Source organism: Haliaeetus albicilla, chromosome 28 (genome assembly GCF_947461875.1).
Source record: "Haliaeetus albicilla chromosome 28, bHalAlb1.1, whole genome shotgun sequence".
Taxonomy (NCBI): Eukaryota; Metazoa; Chordata; class Aves; order Accipitriformes; family Accipitridae; genus Haliaeetus; species Haliaeetus albicilla.
The window spans coordinates 16,624,914-16,649,741 of NC_091510.1; the positions used below are offsets into that span (position 1 = coordinate 16,624,914).

At 36.4% G+C, this 24,828-nt stretch overlaps 1 protein-coding gene across 3 annotated transcripts in view; it reads right to left on the minus strand.

Moving 5' to 3' along the window:
- LEMD3 (LEM domain containing 3) overlaps nt 1–24,828 on the minus strand; it is a 58,058-nt gene that overhangs the window by 8,307 nt on the left and 24,923 nt on the right. For 2 of the 3 annotated variants that reach the window (XM_069773512.1, XM_069773511.1), the window contains exons 2-9: nt 21,943–21,977; nt 19,486–19,552; nt 12,197–12,264; nt 10,172–10,251; nt 9,943–10,091; nt 7,980–8,081; nt 6,843–6,945; nt 6,432–6,610 (exon numbers count right to left, since the gene is read on the minus strand). In XM_069773512.1, coding sequence (XP_069629613.1) covers nt 6,432–6,610; nt 6,843–6,945; nt 7,980–8,081; nt 9,943–10,091; nt 10,172–10,251; nt 12,197–12,264; nt 19,486–19,552; nt 21,943–21,977 — 783 coding nt within the window. Of the gene's footprint in view, nt 1–637; nt 762–6,431; nt 6,611–6,842; nt 6,946–7,979; nt 8,082–9,942; nt 10,092–10,171; nt 10,252–12,196; nt 12,265–19,485; nt 19,553–21,942; nt 21,978–24,828 lie in introns of all 3 variants that reach the window. The other variant, XR_011322608.1, reaches the window with a different exon arrangement.

The following is a 24,828-nucleotide window of genomic DNA, read 5'->3' on the forward strand; positions in this document are numbered from 1 at the left end:
GATTCAAGATGTTATGTTCCAAGTGTTAGAAGTCTCAGTTTTGGGCAGATGACACTACAGGTCTGTGCTTCTAACTGCTGACCTTTTAAAATAAAATCTTGCAAGTGTATCCAAAATACACAAACACTGCTGCTCTTCTGTACGTCACCACAACAAAAACCGTGTCACATAGAAGAAATTCAGTCATGTGGAAGACACTGCGTGTGAAAGACAAGCACTAACCAAGAGAAAATTCACTGCCTGCAGATACAGCATAGACAAACTTGCTCCTTATGTAAATTTCTGAGGCAAAAAAAACTACAATTACCAACTAGAAATTAGAAAAGGTGGCCTCCAAATCTGATATGAAACCTTCTATAAGTTCCCTAAATAACTAAAAATATTCTTACTAGAATATACACACACAGAGTCCAAGTCACCAACGTCTGTAACAACTGTCTGTTTTTTCTTGGGAAAAGATTTCTAAATATGCTGGTGACACTGCATCTATCTCTGAGCTGCCTGTAGTTTAAGGACAAGTCCTTTTTCAATAGCACATGGTTTTGTAAAGTTTTTTGCCCTTGATTAAAAATTATACGTTGGGTATACAGTAAAAACTTTACAGAACTAAGCAACATTGAAAAATAAATGGACTTACCTTACTCATGTAGGTTGGCTCCAGCAGATCAAGGGGGGGTGAAATGTCACCAGCATATTGTACACTGGGGCACCACACCATACTGGAGAAGGTGATCTGGGGTGGCCTAGTCATGGACCTGGACCTGAAAAGGCGTGGGGTTGAGGAAATTATGTGCTGATTGTTAATAGCTAGGTTTATTCAGCACATGGTTTTAATCCAAGGATAAAGAATGCTGAGGTTATTTGCAGAGACCCTAGGCCCAGAGGATCAACATTTCTGCAAGCTGTTTATGAACTCCAAAAAAACCCCATACTGTTATTTAAGGCAGGAGCTACGCCATCGAGCTATAGCAAAAGTAACTAAATGGGGAATTCACACTTTAGTGTAGATACCTATAAAACCCAAGCTTTGCCTGCTCCAATTTCTAATCATCTTGATGTCCTTTTGATTGGAATACCTCAGGTGCTTGCAGAGATGACTTCAGCCAGAGCACACCACCAGCACAAAACGAATCTGCTACCAACTTAATCTAACATCATACTAGTAGAGCAAGTGTGCCCAGGGCAGCGCAGCATATGAAAATAATGATGAATTCTGCTTTTTCCTCAAAAATGTTTCAAAGTTGTGGTAAATTAAAAGGAAGTTTTGCAACTTAGATGGAGCTTTTTATGTATAAGAAAAAAAAAATGGCCACAGAAATCAGGGAGGTACAAAATTAATGCTATCATAGTAATAAGCATTAAAATGTATACCAGAAATGGGGCCAAAAGGGGAGGCTAGGGAAGACACAGGCAAGTTAAAAATAATGCTGCACCTACACAGCAAAATTCAAAATAGCATAGTTAACAGCTGTTGCTTGAATTTCATTACACATATATAACAATTAATTCTCCCCCTCCCCCAAAGAGCAAGTTTAAGTGACAAACCTATTCAGATTACTGTACCGATTATTTGAAAAATTACACTGGTGTGGGGCATACAAAATATTCTCCTCACAGTAAGGGCATAAGCAGACATTCTTGCAGGACAACAGTCTAAGCTGCACCGTAATTAAGTAAGTACCTTACATGCCATTTCTTCTCCTAAATAGGCCTCAACAGCAAGACTTACAAGATGAGAATAAAAAGGTGGAGATGAAATAGGAAAGCAGAAGCACAACTTTGTGCAGGAAGTCACTCACAAGAAAGTCTTTAGGACTTTCAGAAATTCCTCCTGGGAACTAGTGAGCATCTTCAAGACAAGAAAGACGCTTTGTATTTCAATCATAATGTACTTTGGTTTATTACCTTAAACTGAGAATGACTGCATCATTCCAGATTCAAAGAGCAGCAGCTAAAAGCATGTGCTTTCAACAATCTCTTTATCACTGTGACAGGAATATGTCTACAATGGAAGAAGCGGTTCTTGCACAGACTTCAAAATGAACATTAAAAAACTGTAGTACAGCTTTCTACACCTCTTGAATGAATACTGGATTATTGCTAAAGGGATTCCCCAGTATCACCACCATGGGTTGTAAGACAGCCCAACAGATCTTTAGATGTGGATTTCACGTACCTGATGGGGTTGAAGACTTGCATCAAATATAGGTAACCATGCTTCTGAAGAACAGATTTATTCACGTTAAGCCACAGATCACTGTAATTTATTAAGTACTAACCCTTCTTATCAAATGCAAGAACAAAAAGATAAAACATTTAGTTGAAAATGTTGAAGTTATGCACTTCCACATAACACAAGGTTCTCCAGTAAACAGGAAAGATACTGAAATCAAAATACTACCAGATGTTATTAAGAGAGGAGAGTGTGGTTGACTTGGGGTTTAACACAGTTAAGTTCAGCTATAGAAGACCAGCATGGGATGGATACAGAATTTTACAACAAGCATAAAATCCAGAGTTTTCTTGCAATAGTTAAGAGCAGTGCCTTTTTTTTTTTTTTTTTTTTAACATGGAGAAAGGATTATATTCTCACAAGTCAGGGAAGAGGGGTATCATTCACACAAGGTAATAGGTCATCTTCCATGCTGCAGGATGAAATATCACCCTAGATGTGGTACTTCAGAGAACCTTTTTATCTCATCTCCAGAACTGTCAAGGAACCTTAGCTATTGCTGTTAGCTTAGCTGCATTGGAGCACTGCCTACCTATTTTTCTGTAGAGCTCCAGTTATCAAAGGCATGATATCTGGACAATAGTATCTGTTCTTGCAAAAGCAAACTGAACACACTAGAAATGTATTTTTTTTCCCCCCATTGATTTAATTAAATTACACCTTGGCATGATCAAGATTGTTTTTCAATTGACAATTCTCTTGTCAACTGTTTTCAAAACATCACTTATTTGTCCATCATCCTACAATGAGCTTACCTATCAATTTTTTTTTTTGACAGATACATCTAATGTATCTAGTAGATAATACTTCAAAGGAAATATACCAGACTTTATTCTGACCCAGTAAAAACAAACAAACAAACCACCAAAACACAAACTGCCTGTCAAAAGACAGGCTGCATTCTGAAGGGCTGGACAAAATGCCACAGTGATGCTTGAACTCTAGATGCTAACAGACAGCAGAGCCTAGATCTTCACACATGCTACAGATCCCCTATTTAAAGGGCATGCTATCATCTACCAATATCCTAGTAAACACTGACAGGTCAAGAGGCTTTCTTCTTCAATTGCACATACTCTAGGTGGTGTGCTCTGCTACAGAGCACTACCAGATCTCAGAAGGTTAAAAAAATTGAGACCTTGAAATTTATTCAAAAGATTCAAAACCAAGAATTCATTCTGACTTTGTATGTACTGAGTTTGTTCAGGACCTAGCAGTCCTGAAGAGTATTTAGATTTATGAACTTCTATATTCAAACATCAAAACTGGAGGATGAACTTAATTCCAGTTGATTTATACTTCCAAAAATGAAGAAAACGACACATACATTAGAATTCCTAACATGAGGCAAGAAACAGCTGTGCAAGAAGTATGAGACTTGTGTAATGGAAGTATTTCCAACAGTCGTATGAAAACAAGGAACACAAAATAGAAAGAGCCTTTGCATGTGAAAATTGCCTTTGCCTGCTGTCTACCAAGATACACAGAGCCCAAATGACCTACGTAATTTCAGCCACCCCTATTTCCATGTCCTTCTGTTAGAGCCAAAACATGCATTTCCAATTCTTCAAAGATCTTTGCTGAACTACAAACATAACAAGAAAACTAGGAAAATTGCTATTAAAAGAACTGAAACAGGACAGGTCTTAATATCCTATTCAACAGAAAGCATAGAATCTTAAGTATATACTCCAGGCAACGTACAGCTAAAAGCCACAGCTGAAAGTTATTCTGTCCGCATTCACAATATGCTGAAGTAGCTATCAGATACTCAAATTCAGATGGTACCTAAACAGTAGCTACTACAGTAGCTGTCTTTCTAGGAAGTTTTGGAAACTACCCTTCCGTTGAGAGTCTTGAATATATATTGCATGTAGCAAAGTAGAACCTGAGCCACCACACTCTGAGAAGTCTTCCAGATGGAGTAAAATCCAGTCTGATTTCTAATACAGGACAGAATGTTATAGTGATTTATATTGCAATCAAACAGGACAAGAAAAACTGAGAGCAAATGAGTAGTAAATGAGAAATTCCAGAACTGCAGTGTCATGTTTCACAGCCTGTATTGAACAATAAACTACACAGAGGATTCAGCTTTATAATATACACAGCTTGCAGAAGCTATGTTCAATTTAAGTGTTTGAAAATCAGTCATTACAGTATTACAGAGATGGAACAGACCCACCATTTCTGGACTACACTTAAAGCACTTGCACATCCTTAATGGACAATGTCCTATGAAGAAAAGGCTCTTGAACTCTTGTAATAAACTTACTAACTAAAATATTGAGAAAATGAAATCATGCAATACAGTTGTCACAGCTGAATGAATGCCATGTTACTGCAAGACAATGACTGCAGAACCTCAAGCCTGCAGTAGTATTCACAACTTATTTTAAAACAAAGCAGCCCCCATTTCCACTGAATGATTTAATATGAGAAACATAATGCTAAAACCAGCAGCATAACTTTGAGAAGTATATAATGATATCCCGATATAACATTTGGATAGACAAGCAAGAAATGGGCCCCAAGACTACCAAGAGCCTCATCAGATAACATGCCAAGTACCTGAAAATGTCTCAAAATATTTGACTTTTCAAGTTTACAGAAAGGATTGTTCGTTTTTTGCTTTGAACTTACAGAAAAGCAAAATTTAAGACCCAAGGGCTGAAAGCATATGTAGAACTTATGAAAACATGCAAGTGGGCTGGGACAAAACCAGAATGTTAGCAGTACTTTTACTCGGGCAATCAAGCTTGCTACAGCATAAATGTTCCAGGCCACAAAGAAGCTCTTTCTGTCTGTCTTTGGAAAGGAAATAATCACATTGGAAGGAGCTACTTTAAAACTGTACCTTCTTTTATAGGAAACAATAAAAACACTGTTTCTTACCAATAAAAACGTATACCAGTAAAAAGCAGAAAAAGGAAGCCTATTACTCTTGCATTAGTTAAACTAAGACCAAAATCAGCATACTCTAGAAGAACATAGATGAGAATGCAGTTGCTTGCCAGTGGGAATTTTCATTTTAAGTGGGACTAGGAAGAGCAGAAAGTCTGTTTGTTTTTTAACCAGGCTTTTTTCAGCATCTAGTTCCATGCCATGGAAGTAATGCATGATACAACCTTGACAACATCTGATTTAAAAAGTTGAACTAAAAACTGGAGAAGCAACCACTCCCTCCTCCCTCACCATCAAAATAAGCTGGTGAGTTTATAAACTAGGATTCTGCACAGCATTTATTTCAGTCCCACTGGAGAGACAATACAGCATTACAAAAGAGTGTAAGGCAAGAGAGACTCCTTAAGAGTCACAACATTTGCCACACATAATGTGGCAATTAAGATTCCACTTTAAACATTTACCTTCACATTCAGACACTGATAGAAAAGAACATTCTTTTTTATTGCAACCCAGAATTCAAGTCTTCTAGCTTCAATTTTTCACTGACAAAAAAAGGCCCACCCCATAAACTGAAGCTTAGCAGGAAGAAAGTCAGAAAGAAAAAGAACTAGCCAGACAACTGCAAACCCACTGGATTCTTGCCACTTGGCTCCATGATAAAGCTGAAAAGTGACAGACCACTGAAAAAGCCGTGTATGACAACAGCCTCCTCTATTACAGCAAAAACTTTGCTGCTTTGCTTTAAATACAAATGCACAGCGTAGAAAAACATTTATGACAGAAAGGAAGGACTACTAGAAGATGCTCAAAATCCATGTTCTGCTGACTGAAGAGTCTTTTGTCCCAGCAGTTTCCCTTTCAAAATAAAGAAATACCTCTTCTTCCAAACTGTCTTTAAGTATCTGACTGATAACTTAACAGTAGGAAACTCAAGTCTACAAGCTCCAATTTATCTGCTGTCAGATACAACCAATTACATTACTTCCAGTTAAGAGTAAGGCATGTCAGAATTTGACCAACTACAGAGTATTTTTTAAAATTCACGAAAAGGAACAAGCAACTCATTTTCACTACATGCCCTCTGCTGTATTTCTGCAGCAGCTGTAACAGAAAAGCTCATTTTGCTTGAAAACAAGACAGACACTGAATGCAGAGAAAAAGTCTATTGAACAAGATAATAGAGAAATAGCACTGTCAGTTCACATAACAATACTCACGCAAAGTACTGTTTAAAAGTTAGTTGCAGAAATTAAAACAATTATATTTGTAAAATATAACTGAACTTCAATACCTTGGCCTTGCCATACTTTCGATGGTATTACTAAGATTTTGTCACATGCTGCAGAAGGTTGCATCCATTTCCAAACCAAGAACTCGGCACCACCTATTCTTCGTGTTTCTGTGCGAACTCTAGATTCATTTGCTGCAAGAAAGTCAACTGCTCTATTCCAGACTTTCCTCATTTTCCTCCTTAAAAATTGAAGCAAGAATTACAAAGTTAGCATTATAACAACCTGCATAGCTGACATCCAGCATGTAAGAGAAATCCAATGGTTTTTTCCCCCACCTGTGTCAATAAGAATCTCTGAAATATTATACTATGCAACCTACTGAAATTAACTTAGTTAATCAACCAATTTATTTTTACTATTTTTCCTTAATTACACATAAGAAAATTCAGTACCTTCTAGTGAGAACATACCTGTCCTGAGGTGGTATTAGAGAATCACGCACGTGCAAAATCGGCATGTAAGGCTGCAAATCTTTATTTTCAGAGCATGCCTCGCTGTGACTTCTCAGAACATCTGAGGACACCATAAGAAAGACTGGTAACTACGTAGTTCATGCAAACATGAAGAAAAATAGCAGTTCTGGCAATGAACAGCTATTCTGAAGACCCCTCCCAATTTCAGTAGTTAAGATGTTTTGAGCATTTGAAGCATTTTTCCTCCTAACCATGCTGAAAGCAAATCAAGAAAACTAACCACACGCAGCGCCTCCAAGTACCCCAAATAACTTTGGAATAAAGGAGAAGAGTTCTTGCACTTACTCTTGATTGGTACTTTTAGCTGTTAGCCAAGACAGTCACCTTTGAAAATAAAGTGCTTTCCCCTCCACCCCAAAAAAACTTGATTTGCAAACAAAAAAGGTAGGAAAATGGTAAAAACAAGAAAACAGCTCCAATTTGTCTGCCATCTCTGTATTTACGATAATTGCCGTAGGTGAAAGGAATAAGACAATTTAAGTAAAAACACAGCCCAAAACAGAGCTTAAAAACTACAAACACAAACTGCTGAAAACGTTTTGGCTTCAAGTAGAAAGGCAGAATTTCAGAACTGAATTATGCATTCTATTTCAGTAACATAATTTCTGCTCAAAGTGACTAATTAAAAAGCTGCTTTTTATATGAAAAGGCATTAAGGATGGAATTGAGAACTAACACGCATTTTAGGAGTGGGTATTTTAGCTAAAGATCGCTGAAAAAACAGGTACAGAAAGCAACATGCCACCCCCTACTTACAGTCAAACATCGCATTTGTATTTGCTTTCAATAATAAGATAAAATACCGCCAAGACAATGGAAATTTATTATAGCCATGTTGATGTAATTCACAAATTACAATCTTTATACCAAAAGCTTTGATTAGGTTTAAAGGATGATTATTATTTTTTTTAAAGAGAGAAACAAAGCACATGAGACACCTATTTGACCAAGAACTCTAACAGCATGATGACTGACAACTAAACAGGCAGCAAACATAACTGAATTAATGCCAGTACTTTGAAAGCTTATACAGAGGTGATACAGATACATCAGATGTCACACAAAAAGCCATACCTATGATTTTTACCACCATATCATACATCTGCCTCGTTTCTTCTTCCTCTTTTGCCCAACGGTATTTCATGTAGTGCAAGACTCCCCAAACCACTGCTATACCTGCATTAAGACGTATAATACTCTTTAAACAGTATTAGAACATTGGTTTACAGCACATACTTCAGAAGTTAGCTGAACTAGCTAACATTTTGAAGTACTTAAGTTTCAAAGCTAGTGAAATACACTGTACTCACTGTCAATATTTTATTTTTACTAACACAGCAACATGAACTCTTAAACTTTGAAGAGCAGTTACCTTTAGAGAAACATTTCATTGTTTTAACAATAGCCTGGTATCCCATGCCTGTGGTTTGAAATTTTACACATTTGTGAAGAAAAACAGTACAACAATTATATTGGAAAAATTCAAAGTCATATCAAAAGTCACATAAACTGACAATTTAGAACATGTTAAAGATTTAAAAATGCACAATATTCACTGATTCATATACAAGTCACATGCTTTAGATATACCAGTCAAAACTAATTAACTTGGACTCCTTCAGTTCAGCTACAGATTTGTACTTTTTGCAACAAAAGTACTGCATGCTCTTTTTCTATTACTTTAAAGATTATTCCCCAAAAGGACAATCTAGTTAGGAAGGCCAACAGCATAAGCAGAAAAGAAGAAGGAATAAGATTTTTATATCTCAGGCTGAGGGCACCACTACGCCCGTGATCTCTCAAAAAAAAAACCAAAAAAAACACACACCACAAAACCACCACCACAAAAAAAAAAAAAAACAAAACAAACACCAAAAAACCACACCACCACCAAAACCACACATACACAAATTATACATAGTTTGGTTTGCATACCAGTGATCACAAGGCAATGTTAACTGATACATCAAAAAGACCGGGGGACACCACTTTAGGCCAAAATGGGTGTTAGTTTATGACAATACATCTAACATTTATAACATTTATACAATGGTTTATTTTTGAAATGGTGCTTCCTATTAACCTTAATTACAGATGAGAAAGTTAAGACAAGGAGCAATTTGCTCAGCATGACTGATAAGACCAGTGGTTGACTTGGACACTGAGTTTCATCTCTGCATCCCAATTCAACCCTCACACTGACTATTAACAGGAAGACGGCAATCTGCGACAGTTTGCCTTTGATTCTTTTGGTTTGTCAAAAAGCTCATGAAGAAAGTCTCAAGTCTTCTGCTCATAAGCATGAGATTATTAAGATATTGGGATAAAAAAAAGTATTAAATATTCAATAGGTGCATGAGATGAACACTGCATCTTCAATATTTCTAACCAGCCACAAGAAAAGGACTGAAGTGTCTGCATTCAGCTGAGCCGTATTTTTATGCTGTGTAGTTTTCAGTATGGTTAAGATTAAATAAACTTGAAAGAATTTGAAGCTTAACTAGAGAACTATCAAAGCCTAAACAAATTAGTCTTACTGAAGGACTAGATACATTTTCAGAACATCATCTGAGAGGTAAGACTTTTTGGTGACAACCACGTTGGGTATCCCAACTTTTCCTAAAACTAGGAAAATCATCTTTTCTGTAGTTATGTTTCCAAAGTTCCTGGAAAAACAGTGAAATATCCTCAAAATTAAGGCTATCATGTCTTTTTACTGAGGATTTTGCTTTTTCAAATCAGTTCAAACTGGAATTTTTGAAAGCCACAAGGTATTGCTTTGGCAGGGAAAAAGACAGAGTTCCCAAAGAATGAGTACGTTCAGCTGACTACAGCAGCAGATGATAGCAACCAATGTGAAAATACAGTGATGCAACAGAAGTGCAAAGCAAACTGCACTGTAATCAAGATACTGATAGGAACTCCAAGTTTTGTGGTTGAATAAAAACTTTCTCTAAACATGCTGTTTACTTCTCCCTGTTCACTTACATAAACGCAAGTTATAACAAAAAATGTTTGATTTTTTAATTAAACTTACCCAAAAGCAATATTGATAATCTGTGAGTTACATTAACAAATGCACGGCGAAAACGACACCTGAAAGACATCTTTGGACTAGTGGATTCCAGATACTTCACATCTGTCACATTAGTGACATCCATCTCATTAGGGTCATTGCTGAGACACCTATTAAAAAATATACAGTATTTATGAAAAAGGATGCCTTCTGTTAGAAGAAATTAAGATAAGAAATAAAGACCACTTACTTTATGCCAACGTCTTCCCCACTATTCAAGATCCATTGTAATGCTGTGTTAAGTACACTTTCATATTCTGGATCTAAATTCTGTCAAAAGATGAATATTAATAAGTAATTCCATAAATAACCAGAAAGTTATCATGCCACAATAAAATTCAGATACTGCACAGATTAGTAGCCAAAACTACGTGGTTTTGTTCTTGATTCTTCAGATTTTGCATAAGTGTTCACTACACAAAGTGAATCTATACATGCTATGAGCAGGTATCTGAGTTACTAGCATTCCTCAAATTAAGGACTGTTTGAAAAGCCAAGGCACATTCACTGTTTTATTATTAATAATTCTAACCTACAGCAAGAAAAAAATTATTCAGCCACTAGGCGGTGCTCATGGAAAATCTACTTCAAGAGTAAAAACCAGATATAAACCCAGCTGAAAATGGGTCCTATAAAAGCAGTTCAGGTGGGGGCTTTTTTGGTGTGGGGTTTTTTTTTGTTTTGGTTTGTTTTGTTGGTTTTTTTTTAAAGAAGCTTGAGGAAAATAAATTTTAACTGATATTTTGCAAATAGTCCAGTGTTGTAGTTCAAGAACTGGTATTACTATGTAGAAATTGACTTTTTTTTTAATTAGTTGGTATCAGCTATCATAGAACATTTACTGCTGTTTGAGCTAAGGCTGTCTCCATAGTTCACTTTGCATGTTCTTTTGCAGAAAAAAAAAAAAAGCAAAAATGGAAGTTACTACTGTATTTGAAATTATACTCTCCAAAAAGATTTATCTCCATCTCTCCTTTGAACCTCACATAATGTAACTGGCCTAGAATTAAAGGATAAGCACTTACAAAAAACCAGTAACTGTTATTTTCACTCTGAGAGTAAATTATTACAGTTTTATCACTGAACACTGAAATTCTGCCAAGGAGTTATATTTATACTCCCAAAATGAGGAACTGTAGGGTTAATGAGACTTCATACAAAGTAACAAATTTTCATATGAAATTTGAGCTTATCAGAGCTAAAACAGTGGTTATGATAACAACTGTCATCCTTTCAGCACAATAGATAGGTAAGTCTATCAATTATCGGGCATCAGCTTCATTTTTTCCAATGTATTCCCACAATGCACTGGTTTTAGCAGATATAGAATATCATTGCCAAACCATAAACCAGTGTTAGTAGCTTCTTCAGGATGCTCTTTAACATTGCCCCTTTTTGTCCACTATGTAAACATTTGCCAAAATGTAAAATTTCTACACGTTTGTATATCAAGTCACATCAGCTTAACTCCCCCATCCAATCAAAGAAATCTTATACTCTCAGCCTTTTAAAAGCTTCAAGTAGTCTTCCACTGAAGGGTACACCAGCATGGGCTAAAATAAACCCTACAGCTGTCAAGACAAGGCAAAAGTAATCTTTTATTTGGGGAATGAGACAGGGGAATGACAGCAGAGTGGGATTTCATAATACTGCACACCTATCAAGTTAACAAAAATGCCTTTTTTCACCATTTCTATTTAAAGCATCCATGAATGGTGTCTCCATACAGCTGCTGCCTGTCAGGGCCGCTGTACAGAGCCACATGTCAACCTCTCCTCCCAAAAAAAAGACGACAGTATCCTTTTCTACTAAGTCTCAAAACATAGTATACTGATTTTTGGAGAAGATTCTAGAGATTTGAATTTCATAAATTTATGATTTTCATGTTGGTCAACTATCTCCATCAATTCAATTTAAGCCCTGGTGTTTTAACTAAAGGGAAAAAAACTGCATGCCATTGAATCACTATCATCTACGCTTCCATTGCAATTAAGCCAGTTTATTTCACCTTCCCTCTCCCCCAAAATCTTGCTACACCCCCAAATAAAAATCATAAAGTAGCATATGTTAAAGACATAAATTCCAAACATTTCCAAATAACACTGTATACCAAGTCAAATTTTAGTCAATACAACTAGATATGAAACCAGGCCTTACAATTTATAACTTACACAAATCTTATACACAACCAATGAAAAATACCTCATTTGCTTACTTTTAAATACGCAGCTGCCTCCTGGACGGTAAGATTTCTTTGAATAGAGCTGCCACATTCATGTTCCCCTGGTAAAATTAAACTTTTGTTTATTTTTATTTACTTATTACTGCATTATATAAAATAAAATCACCTAAACACAAGCTTAAAGTTAACACAATTTACACAAGCAGCAGTAGCTCAATAATTCTCACAAGTTCCACTAAAAAATTTAGAAAAATGTCTGGACAAACTTCTCCTTCAAAAAAACTTAAAAAATGAAGACTGTCACAGCTAATAATATGTACAAATCACATCAATACAACTCCATATACTGCTCAGAAAGTATAATTCCGTATTTACACTGAAAGTAGAACAAAACATACTATGAAGAACTATCAAAAGGACGTTACCATGGAACAGCTGCTGTACCCTGATTCAACTTCTTCCAAATAATTTCTATTTACTCTGAAACATGTATTATCTTTTATACAGACTAAGTTAGTTCCAGTTGCAACACATCCACAACAGTATTTCAGGCACTACAAAGTTACTACATTTTAGATTGGTCCAAGTTATCACAATAACTCATCACCTTCCTGAACATGCACAAAATCCCAATATGGCCTGAAACTGGTGGTTTTACCATCCTTCTAATTCTTTTGGAAAGTATACAGAAGTAGTCAGGAAATAAGGTGTTATATGCACAGTCAGTCCTCACAGCCATGTGCCACCATCTTCCTGATTTTCTTTGCTAAACTGAAGGTACCTGATTCAAACATGGTTTTTTTGCATTGACAGTCATACCAACACGAAGTCACACAGAAAAGGAAAAGGTCTAACACCAGTTTTATCTATCACTAGGCCATAATTTCTGAGAAACTGTCAGGGAGTGGCAATTCACTTTTTTCTTGATCTCTCTAAAAAGAAAAAAATCTTAGCATCTGTAACTATAATTTTACTGTGTCAAACGAACAAAATAGTAAACAACAAATTCAGTCTTTTTCTGGCTCAGGGTTACGCCTGCCTTATCCTCCTGAATCTATGCCAAGCTCTATTATTCCCAAAGCCATAGCAAGGCTAGGAAAGTTTAAGATACTCATGCATATAATATAAATATAAACATTTGCTTATACTCTTACAAAGTATTTAAAGTTGGAATTACTCCACACTGGAATACCCTTTAAATGGAGCAACTTCAAGTATTAATTCCCCTCACAAATGAGAACATTTGAGGCAATCTGAACAAAAATTAGGCAACACTAGCAAGTTACGGAGAAGCATCTTCATGTCTCATTCACAGTAGGGAGTTCCAAAGAAATAAGTGTTTCTATGAAGCAAAAGTCTTCTCAGACTGCTAAAGCAAAGTTTTGTTCAATACACTTCAATAGATTTAAGTGAATTTGGCCTTGCAAGCACATCAGCGTAACAGGGATGCTCTTCTTTTACTGTTGGGTTGTATAGAAATACGAACACTGTTTCATTTAAGAGTGCTCATATGCTACCTGGACTAGAAGGGCTGCTGGAACTAAGTCTGTATGCATGCGTGTATTTTCAATCAAGCACTGAGCAGAAAAGGCACTACTTTAAAAGTTCTTTCACTTGATAATTAACATGCAACATCTTAGACTTTCAAAGTGCTTGAGTCTACTGCAATAGCAAAACTACAGAGATCACTGGTGAAAATTGACACCACCTTTGCCAACAAAACATTCTGAACTTAGAAGTCAGCCCCAGAATTAGAGATATGAGCTATTCTTGTATGTAATTTAGGCAGACATTCTTTTTCTGCAGCATAAACTCTACAACCTGTAAATTCACATGACTAATCATCAGTGACTTAAATATTTCAAGATTAGCAGATTTGGGAAAACTATAAATCATACTTGTACAGTCTCTGGTGTAAACACATTGTTTTAAATCTAGAACTGATGGAATAAATACAACAAAACCAAAGTGTATCTCTGTAGAAGCCATACGTACAGTCTCAATCAGGTATTAAGCTGTATGACACGAGCAAGTCTGATAGGTATTCATCCATTAACATTTTTTTGTTCTTTGGTAAGACCTGAAGTCTTCCTGGGGTCTTTCTAATACAGAAAAAGCATTTTAGTCATAATTCAAGTGAACAAAACAGCTTGCAAAAGCAGGGGGATGAGACCCTTCTGCTTAGATACTTTGGGGTTTTTTGTTTGTTGGTTTTTAATTATCTAGATAAGCAGTAAAGCCCGTTCATGAAATAAATAAGAAAGAATAGAAAGGGTGAGGTTAATACACAGAAAAGAAAAACAAACAAACCACACAAGCAGGAGACCAGATTGTGAAAAATTAATGCTTAAAAAACAAGTTTCAGGATTAATTTCAGATTTCCAGTCTTACAAGAACACGGTATTACCTCTTACAAGAGGACAAAAGCTCCCTCAGGTGGGGGACTACTGGATTACTTTGGTAGTTTTAAATTCTAATCTTATTTGCCTTCCTCCAGGAATTACATTTATGCAGTATGCAGCCAACACACTGACTTCACAGCTTATGGTCTCATCTTCAAAAACCAGCAGACAGCTTCCTCACAGTCCACCTTCTGAAATTTTTTTCAGGTTATATTGCCTCTGAACAAGTTTAACAATTAAAAACGCCTTTGCTGCCTAGGCCTTGACAATGTCAAAGGCCCATCAGTTCAAATTACCTTCATGCAATACGGGGGGGGGGGGGGGGGGTGGTAAAAAAAAAAATCACTTTCATCTTGCCTCCCACTCTTGAAACGAGTAAGCTAATCAGACTTAATGGAGTTTCAGTCCTGTACAAAAAGCTGCTGGAGATGCAGTTTCTCATTCCAACCCATCTATTGCTGAGAACCTTTTAACAGCTTTCTTCTGAGAAACTCTGAATTTGAAAGCCTGCAGAAAGTTAGGCAATTCACAAGTCAGACAACCTTCTGGTTTACTGAAAACAGCAGGATATTCCTATATGCCATTTCAGTCAAGCTTTAGCTAATAGTTCTGCAAATGAAGGCTTACTTTGAATAACTTTGGTGCAATCATTAACCACTTGGCTTGGAAACCCACTTTCCATAGTCTGAGCCAAAAATGTTTCCCAACTGTTCCATCTGAGGCCCTATATCCCAGGAATAAAACTGAAGCAGAGGCAAAAAAAAAAACCCAAAACAAAACAAAAAAACCTTTACACAGGTCTGCTGCAAGAGACGTCTAAGCTCTTTGTAAAACCTGCCCCTCTGTTAAAACGCCTATTGTGAGCTTATAGAAAGCATGGATCTTTCTGCTCAAACTTTTCTTGGGCACAGATCACTTCAATTTCAAGTGCAATCAGAGAACCATTCTACTTGCCTTTGTAGGGAGGGGAGAAGTAACACATCCCAACAAGGATCACAAAATTACCTTTTAGCTTATGTTAGAGTACTTGGGCAAGTCACATAAGAAGCTGAGTTGTTCTTTTAAAAATATTAAGAAAAAAGCAACTAAAGGCTCAGTTCAAAAGAAACATTTAAGTCTGTTCTCACAATTGCTTTCAGTACAGAAAGTAAGCAGGATCTGCGTTTCCATGCAGGCTAGAATATTTGAAACTGACTTTCATTTAGGCATTTAGCTGAATTTATGAGCTGCAGCATATACACTTAACAGATATATTCAGAATTTTACAATATTTGCTTTACAATGTAAATCATTCTCTTAAAAGTACCAGAACCAACCAAAACCCAGTGGAAATCTAATACTTTAAGGAACACAAGGATTTAGCACAGGTCACTAGCTTACTGCTTGATGTGATACAGTCAACCAATACAAAAAGCAAATGGCGTACAAAACATTTGTTTAGCAGGTCCCATGCTTACAGGTTACTTGCAGCAGGACACTAAAGTGGGTAGCTGAAGAAAAGCAAGAGCAGAACAAGTGTTGTGAGAGCAAGTAAGAGTGCCTGATCTCCCAAAGGCAAATTCAACAGTTTAATAACACTGCAGAAAACCACAACTGGCTAAATAGTCTTTAAATCACTAGTTGGAAACAGCACAATATCAATTACCTAAAGAACTAAAGATTAAGGAGAGTGACAGAACAGAGCGCCTGTGACGGCAATCAGATACAGTAGCTGACACTTGAAATTAAGTAATACCTAGTGTTTTGCCAGGATTTTCTTCCAGCCATGGATGTATCAGTAAGCCTTATTACATATGGAAGTCTAATTCACTCCTGCATCTCAAGGACCCGTGCTGTCTACTAGCTCAGAAGGGAACCATCCAAATCTGATAGATCATCACTCCGTAGAGAATGCCAAGCAAAAGAAATGTCTAACTAAATAAAAATTCCTTACAAAAAAGGGTCATACCCATGGGTAGCTGGCTGCTTCTTGTGGATATAGTGGTTAGGTTTATCCATTTTGCAAGCCTTGCTGAAAATGGATGTGATCTATTGAAGTCTCTCCATGAAAGACCAAGACATCCAATAATCAACATATGCCTGAAGGACGTCTAATTTAAGTAAAGCACATCTTTTGGTTTAGGAGAAAGTCTTAGGCACTGAGATATATACTGCCTATAAAGAGTTGCTGTTTTGAAGAAAGGCTGAACCACTACACAAGAACACAGGAACACAAACTTCAACTCAGAACTGGATGAGTAGACAGATACTCCTTCTCCCTCTAGTTTCTCGTGAGGTAGGCATTACTCACCATAGGTTTGGCAGACTAGTAATCCTGAGAACAGTGATGCATTAAAGGCAATCTATTTTTATATAGGATAATTAAATCATTTTACATCCTATCAGAGCACCATAGTACAGAATAGGCATCTACAGTTGGAACATAGTATATATTAAGTCAAATAAAATTAACAAACTGTTACCCTTTTTCTTCCTTCAAACAACTTCCAGTGTTTTACCTTCTAAAATAGAAGCCCCATCACTTGCTCTCCAGTTGAATTTGACAGGGCAAGAAACTAGCTCAGCAAAAGTGGAGGAAGTCTAATAAAACAAAGAGGGCTAGAAACCAAATTCTGAAGTGACCATCTTCATGGTAGTCAAGATGTTGAATAAAGCTTAACAGAACAGACTACTGCAAGTTTCCAGCCTGCCTTTTTAATATTAATAGTTATAACATGAACAAATGATTCATAGCCAAGTATGAAATGAGAGAAACTTTTCCAAGTATGTGACAGAGAGACCTGAAAAGCACCACTTTTACTAAAACTACATTCCTTTACTTCTCTGCCCTTTGAAGTGGTGCACCATGTACAAGATCAACACTTAAACCCCTGCATCTCTCTAGCAGCTTTCTCTGTTCTATGACTTTTAAACAGCTTCCAGATATTGTGCCAGGTCTACATCAACATGGTATTCAAAAACGGACGGCAGACTTCTTCCTCTCATACCTCAAGAAACTTGGCATTGAGGATAACTTCTAAGTACAGATGAATTAGATCATTCTTCAGACTGCATGAAAGCTACTCTGCTGAGCAACCAGGTGATCTCACAACACAGCTTCAGTTTGTGGGATCATCTAACCAGAAAGTATAGCTATATTTTTTGAAAGTAAGTACTGAAGAATCTCCTGGCCAGGAATAGACTAATTAATAGAGATTAATGCACCTTTGAGAACTGGGGAAGAAAGCAGTCATCTTGGAGCATACAAATTCCTCTCATAAGGCAGACAGGTAAATGTTTTTGTAAGTGTGCATGCACATAAGTAAGCTCCAGCTAATGAAGAAAACTCCCTTTCTTTCACTGATGTAGAACTGAGGTGCCAAACCTTTTTATTCAGGCAAGAACTCTGTTTACTGTATGGCCACCAGAGGGCCAGATGACACACTGAGGGAACAGCAAGCTGTTATATTTTCTTTTCAAAAGAGGGAGAGAAGTAGCATAACCCATTACTTCCACTGCACGCCAGTCAGTGCTCTACTGCACACAGCTGTGGGTCTCATAAAGACATTCCTACACACACCAGTTTGGCTACCCTGCATGGAAAAAAATTCTTTTGGCCCCAATGATTTATAGCACGGAATTATCTACTACCATCTATTAAGTATGAAATAGTTTGAAAGAGATAAAAGCGTATTAAGATGTAATTGACCTGTGAAAGATCAACGCTACAAGGCATTCACAGCCAGAAAGCAACAAAATGAAGACTAAGGCAGCTATTATTTTGCATGTACTCAGATTAACATCATTCTTTCACTATTTTGGGTTAAAGAATAATGTAAACAAGAAGTAGTATGTGGGGTTTGTCCAAATATCTATTTTATTCACTGCAGATACTGTAAATGCTCTGGAAACAAAAAGCTTCTGCAGGAAGATTACTCTTGCAATTTAGAGGTATTACAGAGCTGCTCAAATTTCTCACAGATTTCCTATATAGCCCTGACATATTAAATTGTCAGCCTCGTATCTGACAGAGTTGTTTCCACATTTTTTAATGTTTGAGAAATGTCTGATAAGTGGAAAAGCCTTCTTGGTGAAACTTGCTGTTGCAAAACAAATAGTTGGCACAAAGAACAGTAAGGCTTAAAAACAACAACAAAAAAAAACGAAACCACTGCCTCCTAAATGCACTATGGATTAAATAAGCAAGGATGATAAATAAATGGCTTAATAGTCATGAAATAGATTCTGCTGTAACTCACACTCACCAGATGCCAAAGTTATAAATACAGTCTTAACTTTACCATTTACTGATTATGTGTAAATATCTATACAGTTTAAAGCTGTGTTAATTATGACTCTAGGCAAAAACACTGTATTTTTTACTCTGAATATTCAATAATTAATACTGATCCTAAACACCATCTGACACATTACTATATACAGCACTTTTCACTACTATATAATTAGTATGGTTAACGAACTATTTTGTCTAACAAGGCAATCTTGTTCAACCACTACTGTTCATTGTATTAGTAACCATTTTCTGATTGTTGCAAAGTATTTTGGTTTTCAGACATTTTTCCACCATAGTGAGATAACTACCTTTAAAATAAATACATATTCGTCTCCACATATAGCATATTTAAACCTCTTGATGAAATCAGCTTAATAAAGCATTAAGACATTAGATCAAAAACCATACAGGATCACAATATTCAACAGCTTATCCCATTAACTAAAAAACACTGCAACAAAAGGCGCCACACTGGTGAAGAAGGTAATGTAAGTGAGCTAGAAATGGGATTTCCAGTTTCCCCAAATGGAACTCTAAACGGTTATCAGGGCCCCAGCATATACCAGTTGTTGCAAATCACTATCTGAGCATAGACTTCTTTGTAGTTGTTGCCAAAACACTTAGTCACAATATTTTTAAAGCATTACCTGCTACTTGTGCCAATTTATCGTGAAGTGCATATAAGCTGTTCATCATGAGACTTATTTCATCTTCCTAGAATTAGAAAAACACATTAATGTTAAAATAAACATTAGTAGAGATTTATTTTTCTTCTATTTACCCCCAAAATCTTTATATGCCATAAGAAAAAAAATGGTTTTACACATGCAGGTGGAAGGCTGTAGTGTTTCACACATCAACAATGATACAAGCAATAGATTTTGAATCAAAGTATTCACAATATTGATTTTTCAGATCTTAACTGAAACTAAACTAGATTGCATTCTGGACTGTGATGGATCTGCCAGTTAGAAACCAACAGCTCAAAAGGTTATTTTAATACTACTGAGAGAACAGTACAATGATCCAAAAGAAGTTTGGTGGGTTTTCATTTGGGGTTTTTTTGACCGCTACTATGTAAAATTAAACAGTTTTATTCTTAATAAATGTGCAGTGACACTTCATACAAGCCACACTAAAGTACCATCTGGTCGTATTCCCGCATGAAATTCATAGCGAACTAAGACATTTGTTGTCTACCTTCAAACCACAGTAACTTAATTAAAAAAAAAAAGCCACACAAAAAAACCTAACCAACCAACACCAGAAAGCTGTGGACTATACAATCTTGTTGACACTTCCTGCATATGCCAGTAGTATAAAAAGGCCTAATTCCCAAAACAAGCACAAATGTCATATAATTGTTACTTACAGGGGAGTTAAACTTATCAAAATACTGAGCGATTTCAATGAAATATATCCAGAAACATTTTCTATTAGAAGGAATTATTTAAAATATGAAGATGAGGAACATGCAATTACATACACTAAGTACTAAAGGCCATTCTAAAACATTGGGGTTTTTTTGAAGTTGGCTCTGACTCCTGGGATAGAGTCAAATGGCTGAGATAAGACTACAACCTTTATTCAGAAAATATGCAAGGAAGGTAATTTTCCGGTTTGTGCATCTGATTATACTCACATTGAAAAAACCAATGTATTTTAAGTTTAATTCCCTGATGCACCAGCACTATCTGACAATTTTAAAATTTAAACACTCCAATTTTTTTTCCATAAGAAAACTGCTACCAAAAAGCAGAACACTTCTTTCATTGAGCAAACATTTGACAAACTAATTCCCATGGATGACACCAACAATCACCAGCATCACCTCTCCCTATTCTGGTCCTACAAAACCATCATTGATATTAAATTGATATAGTTGGTACTCCCTAGGAAACTAACCAACTCTATTAACTCATCTCCTGGCTGGAAAATACCAGGCATGGCAGAAGAGGAAAATCAGTCCTCTACCACACACCTCACAACAGCAGTACTCCAAGTTCCATTTATTTGCCAGTAGGTACACCCAAGACTTCGCTAATAGCTACACTGAGACAGACACGTGAAACACTTTTGTGAACAAATTCTTTTTTCGTAGATCAATGGTCAGACCACTTAAAAGGAGGAACTGAACAGTATAACCTTCGTAGCTAACAATCAAGCACGGAGTAGGATTACTATGGAACAGTACACATGAAACACAGAAGGTAATACACAAAACAGGTTCTCAAGCTGCCAAGTCCAGTGCACAAGATGCATTCTCTCTGCACTACTAAAGTCATTCTGAAAGAATCCTCAGAATTTACCCCACAAAATTCAATTTGTTCAAAAGATTCAGAAACATTTTCTACCCAAGAAACTAGCCAAGGCTACCTACTTAGAGTACACAACTATTCACTTTTGGAGAGCTCAGTCCTAGACAAAAAAACCCCACACACAATTATCTTGCAACACCTACTTATATATGCCTAAGAAAAGCAAGTCACTACGTTTACAGTCCAGGCAGAAAGACTGAAGGCCAGAAGAGAGAACCACCAAAACACATGCTGCAGAACTAATAAGACAGATACCTTCAAGGGTTACATCTCAAAAATGGTTATCCTGATATTCCAGTTGAAAGAGTGAATACAGGAACAAGTAACAGAATAGAATCAATGTGAAAAAAACAAACTTTTAAATCCATTTTCTGAAGGAGGCTAACCCTTGCTCTTCTATGGCACTAAGTAAGATCCTGGTGTTTCAAGTCAATCATCTCTTACCAGCTGTCTTTCAAGGTTGAGAAGCCAAATGGTAACAGTAAGAGACAAACTGATAAATTTAGTCTCAAAACTTAGAACACCACAATTCTTCCTCATAGCTCTACAACACAAATTATGTAACATTTTCTTAGTATATAAAGCAACCAGCATGCTACAGCCAAATCTTGTAATCCTAGTTACATTTCCCAAGATGAAAAAAAAAAAAATCAAAACCTTAGAGTTTCAAGAAGTGCATTCATCTCATGCAAAACATCTGAAACTGCATCCTTCTGAACTGATCTATATTGTTTTTATACAATCATTTGACAGACTAAAATCTCAATATTAAGTGGTTTTACTTACTTTTATTTTTAGTTCTTCACTGAAGGGATTCTTGACTGTCAAAAAAAGAGAAAAAAATTAATTCATTCTAGAGTCTGAAAATACTGAAAAGGTATACCAGCACTGTAGCTTTATGACAACACTGTAATCTTTAGATAAAAACAAACAAGTCCATAATGTGACAAATAACAATTAGACAGCTATTAACCTTTGACTTAACTCTGCATTTGATAATGCACTATACTAGCATTTAGGTTAAAGCAGTATCTTGTATATTTGCAAATTTCACAGCTATTTCCATGCAAACAAAACCATGCTTGCCATTTGCCAAACTCTTGCTTTAAAGATGTCAATGCAATTGAGTCCTAATCTGAAGGTTTTATATTTTTTAGTGTCTAGTCTAAAAAAGTAAAACTACTTTTTTTACTAAGCAATAATCCATACAACACAAAGCTGTACAACTCATCAGCATTTTGTTTTGACAAGAGTAAGAGATGACACTGACAGCTCAGATGAAAAGTGCAGTGTGACCAAATGACCATTCCTTCCCTTCTAAACAAACCACTTTCCAGAGCTCCTAAAAGCATAACTTTATCTATTATATTCCTCTTGGCTACAAAAATATATTCTTCAAGGAAGAGAAGTTGAAATCAGACAAGTAATTTGTGCTATGCTTGCACTTAAAAGACCAACCAGCTGGTAACTGAAAAGGAAGCAATCACCATTAAAGCATATTGTTTTGCCTTTCTAAGCTACACACTCTTCACCCACAGTTTGAGCTCATACAGATATTAGCAGTTCTACATGCTATTCAAACAGGAAATGAAGTTTCTACTGACCATAGTTCACCAAGCACAAAAGCAAAAGAAAAGAAAAATCTATCTTGCGAAACCCGACACGAAATTGAAGGTCTAGGTTGTAAATGTCATCACACTGATGTTGAAAGTACACCAAGAGCAGGTAGCACTTGAAAGGGCACACTGCTCCATATACAGTTCTACAAAAAGTAGAGTTCTTCCAAAAGAAAAAGAGTACTTTCCACTACTTTTAAGTCTGATGCATTTGCATAGAGAATCTGGAAGAAATCTCAGTCTGGGAAGAATTTCATGCATTTTGAAACCCTGCAGTTCAACCTTCTATACCAAGGCATAGTAAAAGACAAGTACCATCTTAAATAGTGTCCAAAATACTTAATTACACGCACACACCCCAGATATTGCAGCTGTTCACACTGCATTTCTGCTTGCATCTGAAGGTAACTCAGCAACAGCCTCTGACAGTGTTAACCAATGTGACTTCTTATAAGGCACTCCCACACGTAAAGATATTCACAAAACATCAGGAGTTGCCTCCCCAACAGTCAGCTGATTGACAGTATCTTGACTCCTGAACCATAACCATGATTATTAAGCTGATCAGTTAATTTAGTTATAAAGGGGGAAAATAAGAGAAATAAAGGTGGATACACTAGATCAAATTCATGGCAAGATTTCTCATTTAGGAGAAATGAAGGATGCAAAAGAAACTAAGAACCAACTTATAAACCAGGGATCCCCTAACCTTTGCCAAGCATAATCGTATCTGGATGACTAATTGAAAAAAAAATAATAGATTTTATAACAGAAAAATGAATTGTTTGTAAAACAATGTAATTTTTATTACCTGCACAAAATTCCATGGTGCTCTTGGCAGCAGCCAGATGCTGACTCACTTCACCTTATTTTTGAAAGGCAAGTTTCAAGCGGAAATGATTACCATTTCATTGCTCCTACATGTAGCAATGGTAAGGAACACCTTTCTACAATTACAACCAATAAATGATGTATAAAACAGTGGGGCTATGAAAATGTTTTCTGTGTGAAAAAGAAAGCTTGACTCTCTGAAACTTTGCGAACAACGGTTTGTTGATGTGCCTGAGCTCAGAAGAAAATTAAGCATGCTACCTACCCAACAGCAAGCAGCACTTTAACTTCCTCTGACACAGCAAATGGGGAAACAAACAAACCAACCCACTCAAACACAGGGACAGGTTTTCACAGACATCCGAGTACTTGATTCAGATATCAGATTAATTAAAACTGATAGAAGCAGATGATGTTCAAGTACTCTTGTAAACCAAGCCCTGTACCACTTCCATGATTAATTCCATAGGTGCAAATTCTCAGACACTGCCTACTAGATTATCAAGCTACCAACTTGACAAAGCAAGTATATATGTATGTATGCATTTCATTCATTAACTCAGCAGAACATTCCCAGTATACTAAACTTGTAATCTAAATAGCCTAAAATAGGATTAGAGAAACACAGCCAAGGCTCTAAATGACTGCCAACCTCCCAGTTTGATCGTTAGTTATCCAGACAGGATAATTATGTAATCATGGTCTCTTCCCAAGGTCAATCTTATTGAGCATACATGAAATCTTGATTATATGGTTTTAGATTGGAGAGGGTGGGGAAGGGGGGTGGGGCATGAGACACAACCGTGTAGGTATTTCAGTATACACAACATATATTTTAGCGCTGATGAAAGCCACGGAACAAACAAATGCAGTACTTCCATGCCTGCAAAGGTGCAAACTGAAAACTGTCAGCTGCAATTCTACATACACTAGGACTACATACAATTCTACATACAGCAATTAAGTGAAGGCAATGGTGGTGCTATACTCAGATCTTCCCTGTATCACAATTCCAGTGTAAAGTCAATCCCATATGTGAGCAATATCTGGATAAATTAAAACATTGAATTTACGAAGCAATCCAGATCAGTCAATGTTTGCCCCTCCTTCACAAATACATAGTGGTTAAAGTGACCAAAAAAAAAGGGCTCTCCTCCAAAATTATCTATCACAAAAATTTAAAAATCCTTGTAATTCATTATTTTAACTCACACTGTAGGATCTC